General features: G+C 47.7%; 1 protein-coding gene across 1 annotated transcript in view; it reads right to left on the bottom strand.

Moving 5' to 3' along the window:
* dock2 (dedicator of cytokinesis 2) overlaps positions 1-10,000 on the bottom strand; it is a 130,749-nt gene that overhangs the window by 22,260 nt on the left and 98,489 nt on the right. The window contains exons 27-34 of the mRNA XM_030368941.1: positions 7,380-7,478; positions 6,535-6,632; positions 3,183-3,261; positions 2,883-2,983; positions 2,246-2,304; positions 1,571-1,719; positions 1,010-1,095; positions 420-576 (exon numbers count right to left, since the gene is read on the bottom strand). Of these exons, the coding sequence (XP_030224801.1) occupies positions 420-576; positions 1,010-1,095; positions 1,571-1,719; positions 2,246-2,304; positions 2,883-2,983; positions 3,183-3,261; positions 6,535-6,632; positions 7,380-7,478 (828 nt within the window). The remainder of the gene's footprint in view (positions 1-419; positions 577-1,009; positions 1,096-1,570; positions 1,720-2,245; positions 2,305-2,882; positions 2,984-3,182; positions 3,262-6,534; positions 6,633-7,379; positions 7,479-10,000) is intronic.

Raw genomic sequence — 10,000 nt, 5'->3', positions numbered from 1 at the left:
TAACTTGAATGCCACCCAGAGTCCCTCGGATGTGTCTATTGAATTTCTTCAGTAATTTTACATTTTGCGTTAGTGAAACCCATTCCCAAACATGTAGTCCTGCACACTATCTCAGTGGAACCACAACATCCTGAACAATCAGCACACTGTAGAACCAATCACATAATCACATCCTGAACGCTTGTTCACAATGGAGTGCGGACCCACCCATTTGATTTTACCTTCACCAACGAGTATCCCATGTTGCACTGTGTGGGAGGTGGTGTGCCTGTGCATGTGTGTGTGCGTGTGTGTTTATCTGTGTGAGTGTATGCGTGTGTGTCAGTGTGTGTGTGTGCGTGTGTGTGTCTATGAGTGTGTGTATACGTGTGAGTGCGTGTGTGTGTGTCTATGAGTGTGTGTGTATATGAATGTCCTACCAGCAGATTGACAGTGCAGCTCATGCGGTTGTTCCGGCTGTCATCGCTCCTGACGGTGCGGTAGTCAAGGAGACGGAGCAGGAGACCCTTCACCAGGGCAACAAAGCGCTCCACCTCTGACTTCAGCACCGTCTTCTCCGCGGCGTCCTCCAGCAAACTGCCAGACAGGGAGAGCAAGTGTTACGCTCATGGCTCTGCAGAGGGTCAGCCTCCTGAATGGTGGTCGTTCTGATGTCTAACTTCCTTGTTGTGGTGGCTGTTTTCCTTCTTCACGTGGTTATGGATTCAGAGATGAAGGAGAAGTAAAGATCCATTCTTTCACTCCGTCCCTGATAGCGTTTCATGATTCAATGAGCGGGTGTTAAGTGCGGTTACAGTGACAATGTGTACGGTAATGGTTGCAGTGAGACTGTTTAGTCACGGTTGCAATGACAGTGGCGGTTTCATTGACATTGTGTACAGTGGCGGTTGCAGTAAGATTGTGTATACTGTAGTTGAGGTTGCAGTGAAAGCTGACCACAGTTGGAGTGCGATTTGTATAATATGGTGTTCCTCTAGAGGTGGTGTGTGTGTAGGTGCTGCAGGCCTACATTGTCTCCAACAGCTCCATGTATCTCACGTCTCCGCCTCCCCCCTCCACCTGGTGGTCCAGGTTCAGGATGATCTCGTTCTCAAACTACGCCCACAGACAACACAGAGCCAGCCGGAACAGAGAGCCAGACGTGGCCGGGGGAGAGGACAGCAAACACAAAGATAAACACAGAGGTAGAGAAGGAGAAAGACCAATTAGAGAGCTGTAATGGGACATGAACTGGAATTATGCTCAGGGTTTGGTGGTAATAAATGCACGACTGATCAAATGGCGCATGTCAACTTCATGACAACACGTGCTTTCATTCATTCTTCCCCTGGTTTATGCGTATGTGAGACCGGATGGAGAGAGAGAGCTTTTTGTAAGCAACTTCCTTTTGGGTTAAGAACTTAAGATGCAACCGAAAACAAACAAGGCGTGATTCTGAGGAGATGCAAGTCATGTTCGCTAATATTTACCCCTCTGCTTTAAGCTGAACATCGCGTGCGTCGCATCGTGTGCGTGTGTGCGTGCCGGCATGTGTGTGTGTGTGTGCGCGCGTGCGTGCATGGCGTCTGACCTTGTGGAAGTTGCCGAAGTGTGTGTGTTCGCAGGTCATCATGTCTGAGAAGATGGGCAGCGTGGCTCTCCTTAGCTCCTCCTCCGGGATCAGAGTCATCTCCAGGATGGGCCCCACCATTCCCGGGATGAAGTTGATCTTGTGGCTCCCTGTGTCATGCACACAGCGTGCACAAAACGCACACACAGCACGTACACGACACAAACGCACACACGTGCACCAACACCCCAGGCAAGCGCACACACACCGAGCCGCACCCTCACACAGTGCGCAGATATACACACACACACACACACACACACACACACACACACACAAACACACACGTAAACGCACATCAAGCATGCACTCACACCCACACACCATACACCCTCCCCATACACACACACACAAGCATTCATACATCCGTCCCACAAACACACACATACGAACATGCACATACACAAACACAAGTGCACACACAGGTGTAAAAACACAACAAGCACGCAAACACGCCCAGACACCAAACACCACACCCAGCCCAGCATAAACACACACAAGCATACATACATCCGTCCGACACACACACACACACAGACACACACACACACACACAATTAGAACAGCCTTGGTGGTCCCAGTCCAATCACAGGGCTCCGGCGTTTCCATAACAAACAGCGGTGAGTGGTTTTATACCCAGCTTGTACCAGATGTCCCGGATGGAGAAACCAATGAGCCTCCTCATGTCTCCATACCTACCCGGGGAGGAAGGGAGAGAGGGAGAGAGGGAGAGAGAGAGAGAGAGAGAGAGAGAGAGAGAGAGAGAGAGAGAGAGAGAGAGAGAGAGAGAGCGAGAGAGAGAGAGAGAGAGAGAGAGAGAGAGAGAGAGAGAGAGAGAGAGAAAGAGTGAGAGAGAGAGAGACGGAGAGAAAGAGTGAGAGAGAGAGAGAGAGAGAGAGAGAGAGAGAGAGAGAGAGAGAGAGAGAGAGAGAGAGAGAGAGAGAGATTACAGAAGGGACACACTAGGCTATGGACCAATGTGCCAATCAATAGCGTTAATGTCAATCTCCAACAACAACTGGCCCAGTGGGAAACAGAATTAGACTGAACTAATAGGCGCCATAATGACCTCCAGCCAGCCCACGTACAGCCTCGTCCCTGAGACAGGACAGCACGCACAGTCCCAATGCACCATGAGTGGCTACACAGTAATACTGTCAATAGGCTGAGATACATTACAAATCACTCGGAATTTGATTAGCGTCGGGAGCGCTGGCAGATGTGGGCGGCGGCGAAAAATGAAACGTTTATACGGCTCTTCACGTCGTCTTACTTGGCCAGGATCTTGTTCCTCTTGGTGTGGGAGAAGTGCTGAAGCTGCAAAGACTCCTGGGTAATAAAGGCCACCGCTAAGTGGAAGTAGTTATTCCACAGCTAGTGAGGAAGAGGATGAAAAAAGACCAAAAGATAAAGTGGATTAGCGTTATGTAATATGTATGGCACACACCCACACACATGCACGGATATTTAGTACTTAATATTCTATCTATTCACCTGCTTTGGCAATCTAAACGTTTGGGTCCCATGCCAATAAAGCCTTGAATTTGAGAGAGAGCGCATGAGAGAGACTGACCTGTACTTCAAAGACATTGTTGTTCAGGAACATGTGGTTCATGGTTTCAGCATAGGTGTTAATGGCTCTCAGGAAGACTCTAATAGAGACATACACACATATAAACAGCACACCAAACACACACACACACACACACACACACACACACACACACACACACACACACACACACACACACACACACACACACACACACACACACAGAAATACATTAAAGTATTATACAATCATTTGCAGATGCATGGGTATGTATTGTCTATAAATGGCTTATCATAATGTACTGTGCACACACTATATAACACGATGAGGTTAAGAACAAAAGTGGGTCATCAAAACACCTTTTTTTATTTATGTTTGCAATAATGCATTGAATGACAAGCACACCTGAAATCCATGTTGGCATTTGGGTGGCCATTGAAGTTGTCTGATACTTAAATCGTCATTCATTAAACTCAAATATCTTATTTTACTACATCACTTAAACAATAAGGGTCTAACATCTGAACAAAAATATAGAATATATCAGTATAAATTTATAAAAGTATAAAAAAAACGATTTTTCATCGTTAACACATAGAATCACTGTCGTGATAAGCCTTGTCACATATCTATATATACACCTGTTACTTCACACCAGACTGTTTTAAAAAGTGTGAGGCAGAAAATAACCCTCGCTGTTATATAACATAACTTCAAATGCACTTGATAAACTTCCTCACCTTGACAGTCTGCATGCATATATAACCAGATCTGTCGGTGTTATATGGGTTAGGTTTAGCTCCGGAGGTCAACCCCTGTCCATCCCATAACAACTATCAGTAATTGTTATCCAGGGCTTAATTCACTTCTCCCTCCCTATTCTCACCCACTACTTTCTCACGCCTGAGCAGGAGTCTCCTTTGTTCTAGAATCCTATTATGTTGCTAACCCCTTTGAGTAAAGGTGCTCCTTATCACCCTCCAATTCACTCTGAGCCTCTTCCCTCCGTCTGTCTGTCTTTCTGTCTATCTATCTTATCTGCCTGTCTGAGTTGCTCTCATTTTCGGTTTGTGATGCCGCCTGACAAAGAAGTCCCTGTCATTATCAGTAAGTGCTAATGGAAAAAACGGAATTGAACACACACGCACCGACACACGCACACACAAAGCAACAAGTGTGCCAGACCGAGTTTCCCGCTGCATGTGTCTAATGCAACGTCTTCCCATCGCCGGCAGCTCGGCCATTGTTTCAGACTGCTGCCCTCCCTCTCTGGTTCTGCGCTATGTCTCATGCAAGCCACCTACAGATCACTGCAGACAACAATTCCTCAAGCAAGATGGAGTGTGTGTGAGTGTCGTAGTGTGTGTGAGAGTCTGCGTGTGTGAGCGTCGGTGTGTGTGTGTGTGTGTGTGTGTGGGTCTGCGTGTGGGTTGGGGGGTGGCTGAGAGGCTCTGGGATGGCTGTGTCTTGATTGCCTTTAATAGCACCGTGGGTGTTGACTAACACAGTCCGCAACAGTCTGGAGGTCTGAGGAGAGGTCCTGCTCTCGACCGCTGAATTACCGGCTGGGGGAGGGGGGGGGGGGGGGGGGGACAACCCAGAATAAATGACACAGGGCCACAGAGAAGCGTCGGCAGCGGAAAATGAACTCTATCGCGTTTACCCTTCCTCCCTTCCATCTGAATCAGGGTCCTCGAGGAAAGGTGTCAAACCAGCGATATCTCCTGGCCGGGGTCTGGCCTTGCTGGCCGAGCAGGATGAATACATTAAGAAAGCAATATGGTTGAGCTTGATAATAAGCCAAGGGAGACCCGGCGGGAAAGTGTACGAGCGGTATTGATAGGGACCTGTCCTCTGGGGACCCAAAGCCATCAGGGGCCCCAAGTTATTCATCTGCTTCCACTGTTTAATTTAAAGATGTTTCTGAGATAACAGATTGAAGTCTTTCAAGTACTTTTAAATCATACTTTTTTTACAATTAAAATGTGTAAATATTATAATATTATCTTCTTCAGATTGTTCCAATTTGATATCTAACTAATTTATATTTTACAGTGCTGTATTATAATTTATTATAAATATTTTTCCACTCCAAGGTTTGCCGAGACTTTTTGATTTACAACTCAAAATATACACTACACAAAATACACACCAGAACTAGAATTTCATGGACAGGGCCGGACTGGGAAAATCATTTAATTTAAGTAAAATAATAATGAACCATTATAATAATGCACTTTAGCACTCTCTCCACATGGTCAAAGAACAGAGAAAGAGAACAATACCCTATTTAGTTAACTGATACACTACCCATCAAAAGTGAAATGGTTCTTTAGCCAACACAAACATTAATTAAAACAGACCTTTCAACAACACTGTAATTACCATAGCCTGAATAGCGTGACACATGGAGGCTGTTGCCAGTGGCGCCCACGCACACACACACACATACACACACACACACGCACGCACACACGCACGCCATGCACGCACAACAAAGACAGAAGTCTTGATAATTGTAACAATAAAATTACGAGCTCATAAAATGAGCCCAATGAATTTTTAACAAAACGAATGTCAAATAATATTGATCCCATTTACTGAACAAGATATGCCAATTATGCCACCAATGTCTTTGAGGAAATTAGAGAGGGGACAACCACTTTTTAATTTCGATTGGACTGTTCCTTGGCAGCTTTAACGCTGTTCTTTGGACAGGAGACGATGATGACGCATCGCTAACGTAAGCGATGCTAACACCTTGTCGATCTGGCCGCATTTAGCGGCATCTCCTGCGAGGGCCTTTCATCTTCCCTCCCTCCCTCTCTGCTCCACCCTCCCTCATGTTTCCACCGTCCATTCTCAAGCGCTGCTTTTGCAGATTTATTCTTTTTAATCTGCCGCCTAGGGGGGCGTTTAGCTGGGCTGGACCCCCGGGAAAAGGCCCGGTGCCCCTGATGCCCGGGCCGGCCGTGTCCACGATTTCCCATTCATCCGCCGACGTTCCCGATGACTTCGGGAAAACATCAGCGTTCCGTGTCACCCCTCCGTTATCTATTATTCTATTATTCTATTTCTATTATTTAGAAGATGTCCAGATGGGGAACCCTTATATAGGCTCCGCCCGTCTCGGAAAGAGAGGGGGAATATTTCAGTTCCGAGCCCAATGGGCCGTGCTGTTTGGGTTGCTGCCGGTGGCCATATAGAGGCAACACAATGCTGCGCTGTGAAAACTGAATGTATAATAAGCAGTTTGTTTGATCGATGGGCAGACCCATCGGCGCTGTGCGGACGGTTGCCATGGGTGCGTGCGCACATAAAATAGTGCTGGCTTTCGTATTATTAAACACAATGGAAGGATGGTTTACACTACCTGTTCTGAACCATGATCATAGCCATCCAGTCGGAGGGATACACGTGCTGGCCGTCGATCAGGTCCTTAAACAGCAGGAAGCTCTCCATCAAGAAGTCCTAAAGGGAGAGAGGCGGGCACACTGAGACTGGCTGCGTGAGAACAGCTGGTGTGTGACTCGGGCCCATTGTTAAAGCCAGGGAGGCCAACTTTGGAGATACCAGCCTGAGTAAGCAAGATTTAGAAAGAAATCAACCGAAGAAATCCCCCCCCATCCCTCCCCTAAGGCCACCCCCCCCCTCCTAAGCCAGTCCCCCAAATCCGTGACTAGCTCGCTAGCTTTAGCTACAGCTCTGCCTAGCCTTTATGAAGACTGAGATCATGCACAGTGAGCGCCCAGGCAGAGTGCGCGCAGATAGACGGGTAGTTGGGTAGACAGACAGGTAGGCACACCGATCATTTCATTTGGGCCTGATGAAATAAGTGGACAGGCTTGTTACCGGCCTGCCACTGCCACAGATACCTGTATATTTAGCTATTTTGTCAGAGTGCGATTGCTGTCACACTGATTTAGTGAGGATTTAGTGATTGCTGTCCGGGGTTGATTGATTCAGTGATTGCCTTCGGGACGTAGAGGGAGCTTCTACGAATATGACAAAATATGCTTGTATCTGTTATTGACTATGCATGCCTGTACGTTCTACCTTATTGCTTTGGCTTCATTCATCAACACTACTGTATGTTTCTATAGGACATAGAAGACCACTTCCTTGTCCTAAGAACTTCAAGCTACAGAATGAAGAATCTCAGACTGCACTCTGAAGACCAAACTCTTGGACTGTGGCGTGCGGCTGCTGCTGCCTCACCACCAGGTCTGTGGTGCCGCTGAAGGTCTCGATGTAGGAGGCGTAGTGGCGGTTGTCCATCTGGCTGAGGATGGCCGTCATGCAGGCAACCACCCTGGCCTGGGAGGAAAGAGAGACAACACAGGATGTGACTATGTACCGTGACAATCAGGCTGGTTCATTCATTGATCCGTTATTCAGGTTAGGCTCCCCCATGGGGTGAGGTGATTGATGATACAATTTTGGGCACTATGTTTTTCATTTTAATGGTTAATTATAGAGTGAGATAGAGAGGAAGGTATGGAAGATAGAGGGGAGGACATTGAGCAAATGACCACGGGCAGGACTCGAACCCGGGTCGCTGCGTTTAGGACTGAGCCTATATGGTACGTGTTCTACCTGGTGAGCCACCAGGGCTCCCCGGGCACTATATTTTGGTTGAAGAAGACAATGGCCACTGGGAATACCATTTCATTTCTTCATCTTCGTCTATGAAAGGCGCAGTTACAGAGAAATTAGAATGCAATTAGCCTAACCAGATTCAGGGCTGCTAAGAGGCTTCTGTTCCCAGATTGTCATGCAGACAAACTGTGTTCTGGCTTCCAGTCGTCATTCAGATGCAATTATTGTCATGGAAACGGCACCCCTTGAACCCCACTTATTGAATTCTAGAAATCCGTGTTCACACATTATGTAAAAGAGATGCGCTCATATTCTCTTTCAAGGCAGAGGTGGGAGATGGTGAAGGTTTGTGAATTGTGATTGCGAGCAGCCGTTTGCGGTCACTTGTGTGGCAGGTGTCAGGTGGTTCCTCAGTCTGCCTCACAAACGCAACGTGGATACGATATCCGGATCTCAAGCATGAGGGATGGATTCTACCGATTTGTGGTTGGTTGAGGAAGAGGTAGAAAAGAAGAGATGAGGAGGTGTAGAGGTGATTATAACGAGGAGGAGGAGGAGGAGGAGGAGGAAGTAATACAAAGGAAGGAAGGGCTCCCGTCGTAGGACATTTCAAGGCAGCGTATTTGATAGAGCAGACGAAAGAGTACAAACTCTTTGAGCTGGATTAAGACGGGGGTAAATCCATGATTAAATGTTTGAAAACAGTGCTTCAAATCCTCCAAGGGGGTTTACAGAGACCCAAATGGAGAGAGAGAGAGAGAGAGAGAGAGAGAGAGAGAGAGAGAGAGAGAGAGAGAGTGAGAGAGAGAGAGAGAGAGAGTGAGAGAGGGCGAGAGAGAGAGAGGGCGAGAGAGAGAGAGAGGGAGAGAGAGAGAGAGAGAGAGGGTGAGAGAGAGGGCAAGAGAGAGGGCGAGAGAAAGAGAGAGAGAGAGAGAGAGTGTGAGAGAGAGAGAGAGAGAGAGAGAGAGAGAGAGAGAGAGAGAGAGAGAGAGAGAGAGAGAGAGAGAGAGAGAGAGAGATGGGCGTGAAGGCAACAAACAACAATCCCAATCTTAAACGCCCCCATGAAGGCCTGTGGATGAAGCTCAGAACATTAGTAGCCCTCTGATTGCCAGGAGTAACTCAGCAGGCGGAGGGGAGATGGCCGTGGTTATTGATTGGCTAAAGGGTAGGATATGAGGATTTTGGAACACGTCTGAGGAAAATACAGTAAATATTTTGGCGGTCCACTCCCCTTGCATCTCGCAACTCGTCTGTGGTGGATGTGGGATGATACTCTTTCGCTCTCTCTCTCTCACTCCCTCTCTCTTGCTCACTCCCTCTCTCTCTCTGTCGCTTTTTTTCACCCTACTTTCCTCTCCGCACCTATTCATCAACCTGCAATCACAGCCTTACATCTGCACCCCCAGCCTCTGCCACGCGCACGCACACACCCCGACACACCCACACCCGCATTAATCTGCCCACAAACACGTACATGCACACACCCACACACTATTTACGTCCCTCCCCCTCCCCTGTCCATTTCCTCAGCCTGCATCCCCAGCTTGCCCTCCCCCTTATCTCACCTGACGAGCTCTCTGACATCTCTCTCTCTCCCACCCACCTTATCGCCGCAAACGACTCTTTAATCAGCTGCAGCCTGCCCCTCTGTCCGTCTGTCTGTCTGTCTGTCGGTCTGTCTGTCTCTCTGCCTCCCACTCCCGTCTCTCTATCTTGCTGCCGGCTTGTCTGTCTCTCTCTTCGGCTTCTGCCCGTAGCTTCCGTCTATCTGTTCAATTATGAACATTTGTCTGTCTGACTGTTTGTCTACTGCTCCTCATTCCAGTCTCTCTTTCTTCGTATGTGTATTATCCGTCTGCTTGTCTGTCCCCATGTTTGTGTGTCCCTCTGTCTCTCTCTCTTCTCCATGTCTGTCCATCTGTCTGTCTTTCAGCCTGTCTCACTGCCTTTATTTTTATCTGCTTTTATTGTCTGTATTCCTCCCTCTTTGTCTCCATGTATGTCTATCTCTCCTCCTGCCTGTCTCTCTGTCTCCATGTCTGTCTATCTGATTGTCTGTCTTTTTGGGGTAGCTGGTGGCAGTGCTCAGGAGGACAGACAGATTGATAGAAGTCGCCGAGGGAAGACAAGATGATTGATGGCTGATTGTTGATAAAAGATGAGCAACGATGGAATTTCTGAGTGCTCCCCTGTGAACAAAATGTGAATGCCTGTGTGTAGGTTTGGTGCTGTGTGTA

This window comes from Gadus morhua, chromosome 10 (genome assembly GCF_902167405.1).
Source record: "Gadus morhua chromosome 10, gadMor3.0, whole genome shotgun sequence".
In the NCBI taxonomy this organism is placed as follows: domain Eukaryota; kingdom Metazoa; phylum Chordata; class Actinopteri; order Gadiformes; family Gadidae; genus Gadus; species Gadus morhua.
The sequence above is the reverse complement of the archived record's forward strand: the minus strand, read 5'-3'. Positions and strand labels throughout refer to the sequence as shown.